The following is a 17,357-nucleotide window of genomic DNA, read 5'->3' on the forward strand; positions in this document are numbered from 1 at the left end:
GGACAGGACTCCAGAAAAGGTCATGAAGCTGAGTCAGGGAAGGTTTAGGTTAGATATCAGAAAAGATTCTTCACCCAGAGGGTGATCAAGCCCAGGAACAGGCTCCCAGGGAAGTGCCTACAGCACCACCCTGACAGAGTTCAAGAAACATTTGGACAATGCTCTCAGGGACATGGAGTGATTCTCACAGCTGTTCTGTGAAGGGCCAGGACTTGGACTTTGATGGTCCTCGTGGGTCCCTTCCAACTCAGGATATTCTATGATTCTATGATTCTATGACTTTAAATCTCACCATAATAGGCCAAGAGAAGAATCCTGCCAACTTACCTGTGACAATCTTGGGGGTAGCTGAGTTTTAATAGTCTCCTGAGCTCTTCAATTTATGCCCCAGACAGTACCCAGACATATCCCCATGTCTGCTGTTCTGAATGCCTGCTCTTTCTAACCTAATGCCTGCATAATGGAAACGCCATGAACTTGGATGCAAACTGCAATCTTGACTAAAAAGAGAAGGCTCATCACCTTGGTGGACTCCCAAGAGGCAGATCTGAGACCAGGCAACAAAACCTGTATCAGCCTGGCCTGTGCTGTGCTGTTCTGTCTGGTGGCTGGGATTGCTGGTCCCCAAGTGCACAGTTTTGCCCTCAGCTCAGCACAGCAGCTCCTGGGCCAGGAATGTGTGTGTCACATGAACATGCCTATGGTCCTGGGACCAAAAAAAAACACTACTTGCATGCAAAGATTTTACAAATTTGGTCATTGTGACCAAACTTTATTACCCATTTCATGGAACTGTGACAAAAGTCTAGGAATCAAGCAACATGGGGATCACAGAGGCTATTATGTTTATTGTGCTGAACAGACTGTGATAAACCATTAAAGGAACATTTTCAACAAGCAAGCGATTTGAAGTACAATCATAGACAGCAACTCTACATGAAGAACAAAGCAAAAAGTTAGAAGACACTCAAAAGGAAAAGTAAACTGTAGTTCAACATCTTGAAGCATTTTCCTGCAAACACACCTCTCTTGCAGAAATGGTAGAAGAGTTACATGTCCAGTCATAGTTAGCAGTGACCAATGACAGCAAAGAACAGTCGTATAAAATTTATCTCCCACAAAAATAAACTATATATATAAAAAAATTTTATGATGTTCTCACTGACTCAATGGCCACATGCAATTTTTCCGTCTGAAAAAATGAGGTATAGTAGGCCCTAAGAGGTAGTAATGTGTTTTGATTGTACTACAATATATAGAAAATGTAAGATTCAGTTCATCAAAGTGGTAAGTCTCTCAGAGGTTGAAGAGTGACACGCACAGAGCAATTATATCTGTGTCATCCACTGAATACTGTGGTTTTAAAAAATGCAAAAAAACCCCTCAGACCCCAAAAGGGACTTGCTAAGGCTTGATTTGATGCCCTTTGAAGTCGGCAAAATTCCTCTTACTGCCTTCAAGTGACACTGGATTTGGCCTGTTAGAGCTACTGTATAGCTAGGATTATTTTTCTTTCACTTGATATTATCATGGCTAGTTATAATATTCCAATCAGCTCTTTCCCAGCAGTTTCCATCACTGAACCCTGTGCAGTCTTTCGTGGAGATCCTTATTTCTTGACAGTGCCTCTTGGAAGAAGCCAGTAAGTTGTTATCTCTAACTGCATTTGGCTCCATATTAAAGCCATACCAACAGATGCCTTCCTGAGAAACTACCCCTGGCCCAGTTATTAATACAATGGTACAAAGTACTGACTAGGAAAGAGAGGAAGAAGGGAAATAAAACAGAAATAGAGAAAATGAAATTGGGGCAAGGGGGGAGACAGAGAGAAAGAACAACAGAATTGAGAGAGGGGAGAATAAAAAACCTCTACATAAGAAGCATTTAAAATAAATCTGGCTGAAACATATTAAAAAATCACATTTGTGTAAAATACATGAAAATACTTGTCAAGTATTTTCTTACAATCTACTAATTTTTTTAAAAAAACACATATTTGTGATTGCATTATGCAAAAGCTGAGCTTGTTGCTTCCCACCTACAAAGCTTCAAGTTTCTTTGAAGGTTTTTTTTGTTCATTTTTTTATTTTTAATATGAAAGTAATTTAAAATGTGTTCATTTTCCACAAGTTATTTTACAAAAATAATTTTGAATTAGGGATTAGTTGCAGTCCTAACTGTTTCAAACGTCTCAAAACTAATGCTGAAAGTAACAAGTTCATTCCATTTAAAGTCTGGAGGTAGGTCTTTGTCAATCAATTAGTCCATTTCTTTAAACAATTCATTTGAGGTACAAACTTGGACAGTAATATTTAAACTTTACAGCTAAATTTTTTTCTGTCATGTAGTGTCCTTGAAGAAAATTATCCTCACAAACCTATCAGCAATTCAATACAAAAATATATTCAAGTTAACAGTACATTACACAGAAGTCTAGCAGAGAATAGAGTAAGTACATAAAATAAAACAAAACAAAACCAAAACCAAAAAACCCACACAAAAAAAGAAAAAAAATCAAACAAACCAAGTGAAAGAAAAACACATAATCATGCTGAAACACAAAAAAGACATTGCTTCCTTAACTGCAAAAAGGTTGAAATAGAAATAAGGGGGAAATGCAGATACTCATGATTATCTACCCAGTAAAAACTTCCTGCATTGAATGTGTATAGCAGCATGTATTTATCAGTCTGTTGAGTTATTTGTAAAAATCAGAGGTAGTATTGAATAGTGGGGTAATATTGCATTTGGTGCTAAAAGTGCTGCTTTGAATGAAAAGATGGAGCAATGCCACTGGCACAGACGTGCTCAGTGAACCATCCTATGTCAAAATACGTTGCTTAAAGTAATGCACGAGCTTAGCTGAGGTACATGGTGTTCATTCTTACATTGTGGCTGATGAGTAATGAGGAAAGATTCAATTCTTTCAAGATACTGGTATGGGGCAAGTGGAATTAGTAGAAACTAAGCAAAAATCTGGATTATTTGTGTTCAGATACATTTATGATTAATTTCTAGGTACCTTTCTGTATGTTTTAAAACAATTTTATCAATAAAGACTTACTCATTAATGGCTGAAGAGTGGTGTCAGTCATTTTTGTTTCCACAGAAAACTCCTGGGTCTAAGAAAGCCAACTCCCCAGCTTCCTATTATCCAGATGATAAGGACTGTTCGTTTTGTTTACTACTGCTTGTGCTGATATGTTTGTATCTGTAACTATACAACGTATCTTTGTCTTTCTTCCCTTTTGCAAAACGAAAGTACCTTTTTCATGTTGATTTCTTTCTTCTGATTACCAGCTGAATGAAATGAAAGATTAGCTTTCATTTTTTCCCGAAATAATAGTAAGTCTTAAAAAAAAAAAAAAAAATCAAGTACAAGTCTACAAGAAGGTTACAAAAGAAAAAGAATAGTATATATCCCCTATCTTTGGTGTTCTAAAACAGGGATTTCACTAAGTAGGGAGTGGGTTGCTGGAAGTGTTGTAAGGCTTAAGTGTTATACACCCAGCCTTTCCTATTTCAATGCCCATTATAATGACTATGTTACAGGTTTCTTGTTTATATGCAGTGCAGTGAATGACATAAATCTGATTTGGAGCTCTTCTTGACCCATTCACCCTTACTTAGCAGCTCAAACAAACTATTAGTAGGTTAGGAAAAAAAGAAAACAGTAATTAAAAGTTGCATCATTAATCTGTGTCCCCTTTGTGTTACAGCAGTTTTTCACTAGACCTGGGACTGTGAAGGGATTACAAAGAAGATGATTAGTCAAATCCTTTTTAAGGTTATGTGATTTTTTTTTTCCCCCCAGGCAAAAGTGGAAAGACCATGGCAATAGAAAGTAAGTGGTCAAGGCAGTGTCTTCTCCCTTCAAAAGACCCAACTGCTGATGAGGTAGAAATTGCATGGTGTGATCTCCTAGTCTTCTTCTGCAGATTCTTGTGAGGATGTTTCTTCAGTCTCTTCCTAGAACACACAAATAGGAATAATAAATACCGTGGTGACCATGCATTTTTGGCTGCCAGTTCAGTTGTCCTTCACACATCTTACAATTACTTCTTGAGCTAATAAAATGCCCTTTACAGCTCGTACAACATCTCAAGAAGCCACCTTGGGGAGGAAGGGAAGGTACCCTGCTCCCTGATCCCCCCACCTTGCCTTGCCAGACTTTTCTTCTACTCCAGGAGATGTCAAGAAAAAGCACTCTGTGCCATGCTTTGTTATGGGCCTTTTATGGCCAGAAGACATGGGCAGCTAGAAAATGAAAAACATTTTGAGCGCATGTGCAATCCTAAGCAGTTGCTCTGGGAAGCCTTCTCCTCCTCATTGGCCATAGTGCCGCTTCATGTTTGCCTTCAGCAAGCCTGACCAAATGTGATGTTCTTATTCTGCTTTTTAAACAAATGTTCAGTACCTTTCAGGACATGGGTGGTGAACTCAGGGCAACTAACATTTCTCATAAAAGGGGCTGTCAATGAAAAGCTGTTTTTTATCAAACACTGAACATCATCGCCTAAGACAGCACGTGAAAAAGATCTAGGAAGAAGAGGAATTCACCCCCCCAGCCAACTGAGACCTTTGAAGAATGACCAGCATAAAACAGCTTATAACAGTCTTCATACTTTAATAGATTTGATTTTCCACATGGCTTCATTTTGTCTGGGTGGCTAACTGACACAATTTATAACTCTCTTCCTTTCCCAGGCCACTACAGTACGCCATTCAGCAAAGCTTGCCTTAAAGCTTGCCTGCCTTATACGACCAAGCTTCCATTCATTAGTGTTTGAAACACCTCAGCTGTGAAGGGCTCCTAAATGCTACCATGTGTGACACTGCTGCAGAGGAGAGGCATCAAGGAAAAACACAGTGCTTTAATCATAGGCCACTGCTTACTGCCATCCCCTTTCAAAAGGCTTCGACCTCCCCCTGCACCTCCCTGCAAGAAAAGACTGAAAAAAAGCTGTAAATCCAGGGAATAAACATAACTATAAATGAACGGATGACAGCTTAAAAAATATAACCATAGCAGCATCAAGCCATGAGATTTCACACTGGTTTTGTTTAGTCTGCTTTGGGTTATGTGGGAAAAGTGAAAAGCATGAAGGAAATGCTGTCCCCCTCTTCCTTCATGCCCTCATCCCTGCTAAAGCTATTTAGGCCAGTAGGTTTATACCTCTTGACAAGGAAAACAGGCCATGACCCTGGGGTACTCTCTTGAGCACCAGGCACAAAGAAAGATGTAGCATGATCAAAGCCATGGATAGAGGAGAGAGAGCAAAATCAAGTGTCAGGTGCCCTCTGACCTTGAATTTTCAATTCTTAAATTCCAGATGACACTGATTTATCATACAGATGAACAATTTTTTCCTCACTAGAATTACCATCCACTTGTAGCTGGGTTACATTCACAGTGCTGCAACAAAAATGATTCTAAACCCATGAAATGATCAAGCAAATTTTACTCTGGTGGCACTGGGGAAACTGAGCTCACACTCCATCGAATCCCATTAATGCATAATGAATTTTTCCTGCTTATCTTCTGTGCAAGAACAGGACTGCTACAACATTTCAGTCAAGAAGAAAAATGGTATTTTCGGGCACTACTGGAGGGCTAATTTGGGCTGCATGTGGAGAGACACAGCAAAATATGTTGGTTTGAGCCTTGGTAATTCAGAACTCAGAATGATTGCGGCAAACCCCAGTTTTGCTTCCAAGCCAAGTATTTTGGTTAAAAAATTACAACTGTGGGTTCTGTGCTCTTAACATAATACAGGTAGACATGTTTTGGTATTTGATGATGATCACATGCTTAATTCCTTACAGCACTGTGGTCAGCCCTGAGCCTCTGATTATCATTTCCTGGAAGAGGAAAGCACACGTGTGGGTGCGGAGCAGCAGCTCTCTTTGTTTTATGCTTGGCTGGTCAGGAGACTACTGAAACCTGATGGACTCATTTTCCATGCAAGTAGACTTCCGATCACAGAGTAAGAAGGATGGGGGAGAAGCAAAGTATGTGAAAGGACATACTTCAAAGCTCAGTCAGGGTGGCCACAAGAGAACTCTTTTTAGTTAAAAAGTTGTCCACTCTAGTGATTTTTACTGTGAATCTCACAGTATTTTTTTTCCCTAGTAACCCTGGCAGTAGTGACCAAGAAAATTAATGACAAGCTCTTCCTTCATACATTTATATATGCTTCTGTAATGAAGGAAGGTTCTCCCAACTGCACGTGTACGTGCAAATATGTGTACTAAAAATCAAGCTAACTCTCCCAAATATGTATTTAAAAAACTAATTAATAAAAAATATTTGAGACTGACAGACTTCAAATTCACATCAGTGTTGGGAAATTTTTTTTTTTCATGAAGAGAAGCTTTTCAAAGGACTCAGATTGCTCATTCCTTGCAAAAGCCTAAGATAGCTCAGTTGCAGATGAGTGGTTTTAAGCCAATCTATCATGTAAGTTTCTTGTCAAGGCACTGATGGAGACATGATTGCTGCTCTGAAGCACTTAACAATTCAAACACAGGGATACTACAAATCAGACATATATATAGGCAGGGACCCAAAGGAATAAGTGAGTAGAGGCTCTGAAAGACAAAATATAGAAGTATAATGCAGGAACAGAGAGGGATTTTTTGCACTTGTGAAAAACTGCACTCAGCCAGGAAGCAAAAGTTTTGGTTACATGGCATCTTTTACTGAGGTTGTTCTCACTTCTTAGATGCATTCACTTTAGTTGTGGAGGCAGAAAGGTGACATATAAAGGTGACATATAGTTGACCATAAATGTGCATGGATCCAGTTTTGCCTTGAATGCCTCCTTCCCAGGTTGTTTGTTTTCTGCTGCAACAAACTAGTGATAGGTTGGGCCAGCAGACTGCAAAGAGAAACCTGAGAAAGCTTCAAACCAGGTTGGATCTGGCTAACAGGGAAGCCACAGCCATGAAGAGCTCAAGGAGAACAGAACAAATACTCAAAGAGCAGGAGTGAGTACTCATGTGCATAGCTCAGGCTTTAATCCTGCTTCTAAGACAATCTCCAGGGTGACTCCCCATGCATCCACATGTACATCCCCATACGTGTATCCTCAGGGGATGATTGGCACAGGGACCTGCTGCAGAGGCAGATTTACTTGGCACATGCTGTCCTTGGTCATCCACAGGTCCCATGTAGCAGTGTGCTTATCCTGAGCTGCTAGAGGACACAGCATGGTACTATATGACAAAGGCAGCACACTGAGCCATTTCCACCCTTAGCTGCTGAAACTGCCCTGTCAGGGGAGGAGTGATAGGGAGCTGTCCCTCCCAAAATAGAGCAACAAGGCGGCTTTCTCCAAAGCTCCTAAAGGAGCCTTTTCTTGAAGGGCATCACTGGCCAGGAGCTAGCAGATGTGGACACTAGCCTTGACCCTCATCTCTCACTGAGGCTGGCCTCCAGCAGGAGAGAAAGGACAAATGCTTTGCAAGGACTCACAGCAGGTACCTGTCCTCAGAAGGGCAGGGGATTGGCCCTGATTTAACACTGTTGAAAGTAACAAAAAAGGAACAGGAGGCAGGACAGCAGGTTTCAGTTAGAAGTGCTGTCTGCAGCCAGTATGTTTATTTAGGCTAGCCAACACAGAATTTTAAAATATTACAACCTTGGTGGAATCTGGTTGCCCGAAGACAGCATCCAAGGCTGTTTTAGTTGCCCTGCATATCTCACCTGGTAAGATAAGTCAGAGAGGTGCTGGTTTCCTGTGTCATGCCCTCCTTCTCTGTGTGGATGCCTGTGATCCCCTGGGACACCCAATGGGCACAGAACAACTGTGTCAAGATGTGAGGACCCATGAACCCTCTCCAGAACTATGAAGTTGAATCTCTGCTTTGGAAGTCTCACTGCTGTGGAAAAACAAACTGGTGCCAGACTCTTTTCAGTGCTGCCCAGCAACAGGATGAGGAACAATGGCCATAAATTAAACCACAAGTTTCACCTCAACCTGAGGAAGAACTTTTTCACACTGAGGGTGGCAGAGCACTGGAACAGGCTGTCCAGGGATATCATGAGGTCTCCCTCTCTGGAGACTTTCAAACCCCACCTGGACATGTTCCTGTGTCACCTGCTCTAGGTGACCCTGCCTTGGCAGGGGGGGTTGAACTGGATGGTCTCCAGAGCTCCCTTCCAAAACAAACGATCTCTGATTCTGTGATTCATTGCTAAACCTCGGAGGTGGTACCATCCAGAATGGAGCTGTGCCACAAACAAATATACTTAAGCATCAGCATCTTTTCAGATCAAAGTCAGCCCCTGATCCCAAGAGACTTCTTTCCCATGACATCCTATGCAGGTGAAATTTAACTCTACCTGCTGCCCAAGACCTCCATTTGGTAATCCACATTTGGTGGGTGCAGGCTATTTTTTCTGGAATTACAAGCAGCTATTAGCATCCAAGTGGCCTGAAGAACAGATATACTTAATTTGGTCTTTGTATATCCTCTGCATTCTTTTTTTGGTGGATCCCCACAAACTGATAACAACAAAATCTGATGATGAAACAATTGTTGGTGTTCATTGCCACCTGCAGAAAGGTAACTATGGCATTTTTGTAAAAATGCTCGTTCTGTTTTAATACCCTGGGCAAAACTTCAAGGTTAAATGTCTTGTCCCCATGAAACTCACTGGAAATTCAGTTTTTCATGAATTTCTGACCTGCAGATTAAAAAAAACTAAAACCTATTTTGTGAAATGAACTGCAGGCTCACAGTATATGCATATGGAGCCTCTGAATTTGCTAGAGCTTATATTTTATAATGAAGTATAAGCTATTGGCACAGATTTTGCTGGCTGCTTTCTAAGCCCAAGAGGGTATGCTTGAATAGATATGTCAAAAAGAACTGCTGACAAGAGCAACTTGCAAACTGTGGACCATTGTCTGCTGTTAAAATGTCTGAAATTCCCTGGCATGCAAGCTAATATTTTCAGAGGAGTCCCTGAAGTACAGGGATAGGAATACATGGCATCTGGAGCAGATGCCAGGGCCCAGCCTCTGCCCAGCTGAGATAGTGCCATCCCAACTGCTCCACAGTCAAAGCAGCAAACTGCTTTAGAAATTCTTACAGCACTAACAGACACTGAGAGTGGGTTTGCTCTGCATGGTTTAGAGTGGGATCTGCTGCTTTGAGCTCTGCACTCTCTGCAAAGCACACTAGTGAGCTCAGTGATGGGTGTCACTCAGCAGTAAGGCAAAGTTTAACTCCAGAAGCTGGATTCAGAACTCAAATTGTTGCAGGTATACTTCACATGTCGCAATGAAAGGATTTATTATGGCAGAAGAGAAAACCATGACCTTATACAGAAAAGGCCATGCAACCCTTTTTACTGCTGGATGAAAAATTATTTTAAGGAGTGATTTCAGCACAGAAACTCTGTATCTAAATACATTAGTCAATCAGATCACAATCAAGCAACTGCTGTGCCCTGCAACTGCTAGCATGCTAGAAAAAGCACAAATCCTTTAGCTTGGTGCCTAACAGGACAGTTAAGAACATTGGCTACAGAACAATTCTGAGATCCACTGCCTTCTCCTACCACTCTTTCTACAATCATAGACTAAGTGATGGGACAGCCCTGGCAGCAGTGAGCAGGCAGGTCCCCCTCCAAGGAAAAAAACTTCCAGTACTTAAACGACATTAAATACAAACAAAGAGACAGAGAGAGGCAGCTGATGGGGCAGTTTGGGATTGAGATGTAGGGACTGGAAACCAACATTCTTGCTTTAAATGTGTAAGTTCCTTCTGACCTACCCTGTAATAGCTCACCTTGTTATGTAAAGATGTTGGCCTTTAAAAGACCACAGATTTGCCCGTAACATGATGGCATAGCAATATTTAGATTCCAGCAAGCAGCCTGAGCTGCTGCCTAACTTCCCCAATGCCCAAGTGCTCTGTAGAGGGCATGTGCAGAGCTGCCTAATGCTCTTGGGAACAGACTGAGGGCTATAAACTATCCTAAAGCTCATTTTAACTTAGTGATGTCCTCAAAGTTTTCACACTCAGGAAGGCAATGTATAACATACAGCAAAAATAAGACTTTTTAATTTTAATAAAATTTCGCACATGTATGCAATAATATTGGATTGAAAATTCACACATAGACTTGTTTTGAAATCCCCATGCTCTCTGATTTGAAGCAGATATTTCAAGATGGGTTTTCTGCCTTCAAGGAAGAAGGCTCCTCCCTAAACTTTTGTGTATAGAAGAGGCATCTTTTTTCTGTTAAAGGCACTCTGCTTTTATATAAATAACCTATTATTCTGTGAAAGACAGAAAGGGAGTAGAGAAAACAAAGTCAAAAACTGATGCTCTCCTGCAGGTCACCAGCCTGTGGTTTTTAGCTGCATAGTGAGTAAGCAAATTAAGTGTGTCCTCTCCTTTTACTGCTGGAATAGCACTGCTTGATGAGCAGGAAGGCTGCTCACGGGGATTACCGGATAATACACATCCCCAGCTGTTGGAGGAAGTGAACTGGCCGAGGCAGCCAGAGTGAAGTTGCTGGAGCTGTGCTGGGACTCAGCTGGTAGAGGTCAGAGAGAGTTAACCATCCTTACACACACAGAACCCACTTCTACAGATCCCCTTTCTTTGCTGGAGGAAGTGTCTTGCCAGGCTTGGCCAAGTTCTGGTTCATAAGCAACAATTTCAGATAACTGGAGGGGACCAGATGTTACCTAGGAGGATTCCCACAGGACAGCACAGGACTGGACAGAACAGGACGTTCCTCTTTAAGTTAGAACAGCTTACCTAAAATATAGACTCAAGTCTATCCTTCCTGTTAGATTAAGGGGGAATCAAAAACATTTCTCTATCTCCTAGCTTATCTCCTGCTAGGAGAACTGTTTGATATAATGGAGTGATAATGAGTCTCTCTGGTTACTTTGAGAGAAAGGTCTTATCTGACACAGCAGTTTTAAATCAGGAGGGCTCACACTGAGAACTTCCAGAAACAGGAATTAGGCTGACTGACATTTAGTTAACCTAAAGGTACCTGCCTGAGGTTCTGCCTCTCAATTTCTCTTACAGATGATTTTGAATGAACCTCAGCTTTAGGTGCCCATGGATTCTAAAGCATCCCTGAAATTAACTCAGCAATGAGGTTCCTGCAAGGCAGCAAGTCACTCAGTGCCAAAGCCTGTGTGGCTGAAGCCTTTTGAAACTGAGACTCAGCTGTCTAAGTTACGTCGGGCCAGATTTCTTAAACGTGTTTTGGCATCTGAGTACAGCAAGTGCCTTTTTGACCTAAGCAGGTCAAAACACTTTGAAAAAATCTGTTCCCCATGTGATTAAAAGGAGACTGAAAATCTTCAGCAAAATCTCAGTACCAGTCAGAAGAATTTTGCAGGAAACACCATTTAAAGTCTGCAAATCACAGACCTAAAAGTGAAAATGGTGCTTGAAGCAATTGCGGGCGCTATGCAACACTGACAGAGATGTATTTTGTCTTGGAGAGCTTCAACCCTACAATATGTAAACATTTCTGGTGGGAAGGAAATAAAATATTAAGAAAAAGAAGACAGCAGTGCTGTTAGAAACATATACAACTGAGCTGGACTGACCCCAACTTTGAGAAGCGGCTCTTACAAACCTCTTGTGGATGCTGTAAACTGGAGGAGTGGTAAACTGCTCTGCATTCACAGCCAAAATCCAGACTGGAGCATAAGGCAAGCAAAGCCTCTAATAATAGTCTTTAATCACTAATATTGGTGTCCATAATTAGATGAAAGAGCAAAAGAAGGCAGATGACAACCTTAAAAATCTTTAGACTTGCCTAGTTCACTGAAATCCTGCGGGTGACTGTGTTAGGTCTGCTTTCTTGTGGCACTGGAGATGGAAAAGCCCAAAAGGATACGGGAGCCCACACAGGCAAACCTGAGTGAATCTGCCCTCCCCTTGAACCCTTGAGGCACTTGAAACAGCACCAGTTTCTCTGCATATTTTATGCTGAGTGGCAGAGGAAGGACTACAGCAATGGTCTCCCAGATTGGGGTAGGGAAACACTACAGAGGCTTTGAAATGCAGGTCAAACCCACATCATTTACCTTTTGCTCCTCTCTCCCCTCCCCCCAAAATTTAAAACATGAAAAGGAAAGTAAAGTCAGGCCTGTTATATTTCTAGTCTCCTTTTTTTCTCCCCCTAAAAACAACCACTTGTTACAGACAGGAAGCAACTGCCAAAAGTTGTTCACCTTCAATCCTTTATCACTTAAAAAAGCATTGTGGCTCTGACCACGAAGCCACTGGCAGGAGTAATTTGGGAAGAGCTATCTATCTACAACAATAAATAATAAAATAAAGCATCTTCCCCTTTGAATCCCAGCTGAGAGATTTTGCCAAGTGATCAAACTTGTCTGAACCTCAGAGCAGCAGCTTTGAAGTAATAAGAAAGAGATTGAAAACTTGCAGCCAAGAGCCGCACACACCTCATTAGGGCCCAGCCATGCGGGGAGGCCGAGCAGCAGCCGCCGGGCCCAGCCCCACGTCCCCGCTGGAAGGGGCTGTGGGAAGGGGAGATAAAAGCGCCTTTCACAGCGCAAGTGCGCTGGTGACACTTTTACGAGCCCAGCCCAGGCTGAGGGCCCTTGCCACGCTGCCAGGGCAGGGCAGGGCAGGGCAGGGCGCGTGGGCTCTGCCGCCGCCATCCGCGCTCCCCCTGCCTTTTCTCAGCCCTCCTGCTTTTGTTTCTGAAGCAGCGAGTTTAACATACAGGCCTCTACCTTGCCCTGGCAATTCTCACAAAAGCCCTCCAAAATGAGAAACATATTTCTTAAAGATAGTGAGCCAGGCTCCCTGAGCTGGTTCAGCACAGCTCACATGAGACTTTCTAGTATAATTAAGAAAATTATTTTTAACAAAGAAAGAGGGAAAAAAAACCCCAGCCAAATCAAAACAAAAACAATAAAGCTTAACAGACTTGTAAAATGCTTTTTAAAATGTCTGAAGATTTTGATCATGGATTTTGCCACACAGACACTGGCAAGGCTGCGTGCTTCCAGCAATGCAGAGTATTTAACTTAGAGAGCTGAAGTTCTGGGTTTAATTTTCAGTTTCAGACTAAACAGCAGGTCTGCAGTGAAAGGCAGGCGACAGCTCCTGAGCACAATGGGGCAATGGAAATGCTCTCACAAACTTTACTGATTGTGTAACCATGGAGCACCTCTTTGTGCAGACGAAAAGGCAAAATCAGAGAGGTTCATGTTGGTTTTAATAAACTCCCCCCATCCCTTCCCTTTTTTACTGCAAGAATTCAGCTGCTATTTTATTATGTAATGCTGCAGGCTAAAAATATATCCCTAATTTAAGCCACCTTGCCAATAAATCTACAAATACCAGGTAATCCAAAAAGGGTAGTTATGGTTTAATGACATACTCTTCTTGTCATCTTAATATGTTCAACTCCTAAAGGATTTAGAGTGATGCATTTAAAGGTTTTTTCAACTTCTTGAATATCTCACACAATCTGGTGGAAAGTGTGAGAAAGTTTGGTCCTCCTCAGCATAGAGCAACGACCCAACTTTTTGGGATCCATCTATGCAGCAATCCACAGGACAAAGCTCTCTATTTCTCAAAGCAAGATAACCTGATTCAAAGTGAGTGAGGTCACCAATTTAATAGATAATGATGATTTCCTTTTGATTATAGAATCTTTTATGGGAATTTATCTTCCAATTGAACACATACACATTCTATAATTAAATCAGAGAAGGTATCCTGGTGGAAAAGAAACGTGTGATCAAAACATGTTTATTTTACAACTAAGACATTTACTGCAATTTATAGCTCAATGTTAATCTATTCTCCTCTTTTGTAACATAAAAAACCACTAATATAAATTACAGTTAATGCCTCACTATATAACACAGTTGTCAGGAGACTATGGAAGCAATGTGTGAGCTCCCTGACTTACTGTAACTGTGTCTTTGCTGTTCTGATTTCAGTTTCCAGAATTTGCTTCAAAATAAGCCTGAGAATCAGGGAAGGGGAGGGGGTGGAAGCCATTCACTACCCTGAATTTGATATCTCCGGGGTCCTAGAGCTCACATGTTCCTTCCTTCCAGACTCAAGTCTGGTTTCAATGGAGCTCTCATTTTTCTTCCCACTAATCCTGCCGTGAGATCAACCATTGGTAACTCTGTGAGAAATTAAATACCAGGATGTGGGAAATCTGAGATCTGAATTCAAGCAGAATGTGGGTGATTCATTTTTTTTATTTCTCTCTTTCTCTTTTCCCATGGTTGTTGTGTGGCAAATAACTCTTCAAACCTGAGATCAGAGATCGGCCCTGAATAATGTGACTACATTGACAATGCAGAGGCAAAGCAAGAACTACACTGGCAATATTATATCCCTCTCTAATACAAGCATTAGTAATTTCCAAAGAGAGATTTCAGCCAATGTTTTCTGAAAACATTCTGGAATTTCAAGAAATGCTTTACAGTGGGATCAGCAGCAGAACATTATAGTGATGCTCACCATCTGCTGGAGCAGACTTCATAAAAAATTTAACATTTCGTGCATTGGGATCTCAATGAAAAAGGATCCATGAGACAGTTTGCAATGATAACGTGAGTGCTACAATGCCCAACAGTCAGTGGTTTTTAAGGGTTTTTTCCCTCCTCAGTGTCAGAAAAGAACATTTATTTATTTAAGTCCTGTAAGGATGAACTCAAGATGATTACAAATATGAGGCTGTGCAAACATTTAGATCCTTCATGCACTATTTGGCAAAGCATTGATGTCTGAAAACCACCTATGTACTTCTGTAGCCTCCAACATGAAGTGTCTAGGACCATAATTCTCACTGCATGGTCTACCATGGGGTTGTGATACTCCTATACTTCTTATTTTCTACTCTCACAGCAGCCCCATGCCTACAATATCCAATGAGCAATCAGTCAATTACCATGAGCTCTGAATGGGCCCCCAAACTGCACCCTGCCTGTCACAGACCGTGTTTGTTGTCTGGGTTGCTTCACTTCATCTCAGCACTAAGGAACAGTCTATGAAAGCATCAATGGAAGTGATATAGAATAGAAGCTCCACCAGGAAAGGTGGTTTTAAAGTGCCTATCACAATTATTTCACACTGATTGTGAATCTTTCACCTGAGTGGTCTTCTCTGAACTGCAAAGGAGGAGGCAAGCTCTTAGGCTCAGCCTGTCCATCCTACCTTTTATGCTTGCTACAGGTGTCACAAGCTGAGAGACTGCCCAGGGAGGCCAGATGTCACCCTGGGGTAGCAGCACTGATTTCAAGGAACTAAATTCACAAAATACCAGAAGTGGCTCACAGAGTACAGTCAGAATAGCTGAAAAACTCTCATTATTCTTCTGCTCTAAGACTGTTACTTTGGATGACAAGTGGACCTTATAAAATTTCCCAGATGTCAGGGAAAACCCAGAAAAAAATAATATATTGTCTTCTTATTGCTTCCTTCCATAACATGTTTAAATATGTTAATAAGGGCTGAGTATACTGTTCCTTTTCCTAGTCAAACTTTATTAGTGCTAGTATGTGAAGACTGTAACTATCTCTCTGAGCAAATGATTTAACAGACAAAACTGTGTTTTCATTGACCTTGACTTTGATTTTTTTTTTGCATGCACTTTATTATACATCTATGGCAGCAAACTTTATCTTTAAAATAAAATTTGCAACTGAATTTATATGGTCCTCAATTGGAACAGCAAAGATAGAGCAACATTTGTTTACCATGTTTCTCAGTGCAAAAAATGAGGAAGGATATAACCCTGGAGTATCTGTTACTAATATTTAAGTCAGGGAAAAGGGCATCTTTCAGTGGCTTCAGCTGGATGTGGAGGAGCAACAACAATGCTGATAGCTGAAAATGCAGAGCCCTTTATGAGAAGCTCAGGAACCTCCTCCTTCAGCCTTCAGCATCTCATCTTTGCTAATTAGCATTTTTATTATTTTTATTGGTGTAAATCCACAGAGTGATCATGCTGGTAGTTTCAGCTTTCTGAGTATCACTCAGGAAATATCTTAAAATAATTCTTATTTTCAGGGAGTAGTCATGTGCTGCTGAGAATCTTGAATGTCTTGCATGACTTGTATTAAGTAAGATACCCAAGTGTTGGCAGCACTGACTCTTGCTACTCTTGAAAATCTCAGCCAAAATATGTAGCATGTGTATGCAAAAGTAGCACTGTTTAATTTACTCTTGACTGGCACTTTTTTAAACACTGCCCAGCTATGTTGCTAAATGGTGTTTCCCAAGTACACACCACAACCCCTTCTCTTCTGGCTATTATTAGTGAGATTTCAGAGCGTGCCAAATCAGAGCCAAGTTCTGAACTGGATGGAGTACCTCCCTAAACACCCTTTGTGGCCACAGCCATGGGTCAAACACAAAACCACCCTGCCCACAGATGCTTCTTCCATAAAAAAGGAGTGGGGAGGGAAGAGCTAGAGAGAGGTTGAAGAGGAGCCCTGCTGGCTTAGGGAAATATTTTAGTTCACCCCTTCATCCTCTAGTCTTCCAGACTGCAACACCTACTCCTTGTGCTGTGCAAGGAGTGGCTTAACAGCTGTAGTCCCTGAAGTTTTACATCCCTACTTTTAGGGTCAGGTCTTGCCCAGCACACTGGAAAAGAGCAGGGACCTGAAAGAATGCCTGTGTTGAATGGGCAAATGTGTGACCAGTGCTGCTTTCAGAAAGCTGCCCTAGAGTTTGCCTCAGGAAAATAAATGTGTGCTTGAGCTGTCAAGAATCCACTACTGCTCTTTTTCAGAAATGAAGGCTCTTCCTACATTGAGCTAAGTCACAGCACTCCTGCTCTTTGATTGACTCATAAACTGGCTGACAAGGACATGACATCTTCAAGTGGCACATTGCAGCAGGCAAGACTGAATCCCCTAGATAGTCCTTCACAAGCCATGAAGAAAAAATGCTTAATGCTTAGAAAAAAATCTTGCCAAATCTGATTCCTTTTTTGTCACATCAGATTAAAAGTGTGTGCACTTTGATAACTTCCTTATGCAAGAAGGGAGCATCGGCACCTCAGGTTTAGTGCAAGGGCAGTCAAGATGCTGTGAGACTTGCCCAAAATGGAACTTACACTGCACAGTGCTGAGAAATAATGGTTTCAAAGGAAGCTGTGCTGTCCTGGCACAGTGCTGACTGGGGCATCTCTGCTCCTTAGGCAGTGCATGGGGCACAGTGACAGGCACCCAGCCTTGTAGACCACTGGTGCATTATGCAAGGGGATGTATAACTCTGTCAGCATTTACTGACAGAATTACACATCTGACTTTAACAGATCTGTGGACACAATCACATCAAATCATGTTTCTCCTGCGTGA

At 41.6% G+C, this 17,357-nt stretch overlaps 1 protein-coding gene across 1 annotated transcript in view; it reads right to left on the bottom strand.

Annotated features, from left to right (window-relative positions):
- Positions 1-822: 822 nt before the first annotated feature.
- Positions 823-17,357, bottom strand: part of HMGA2 (high mobility group AT-hook 2) — a 109,299-nt gene continuing 92,764 nt past the window's right edge. The window contains exon 5 of the mRNA XM_056481945.1: positions 823-3,969. Within this exon, the coding sequence (XP_056337920.1) occupies positions 3,922-3,969 (48 nt within the window). The 3' untranslated portion in view covers positions 823-3,921. The remainder of the gene's footprint in view (positions 3,970-17,357) is intronic.

Source organism: Oenanthe melanoleuca, chromosome 1A (assembly GCF_029582105.1).
Source record: "Oenanthe melanoleuca isolate GR-GAL-2019-014 chromosome 1A, OMel1.0, whole genome shotgun sequence".
Lineage (NCBI taxonomy): Eukaryota > Metazoa > Chordata > Aves > Passeriformes > Muscicapidae > Oenanthe > Oenanthe melanoleuca.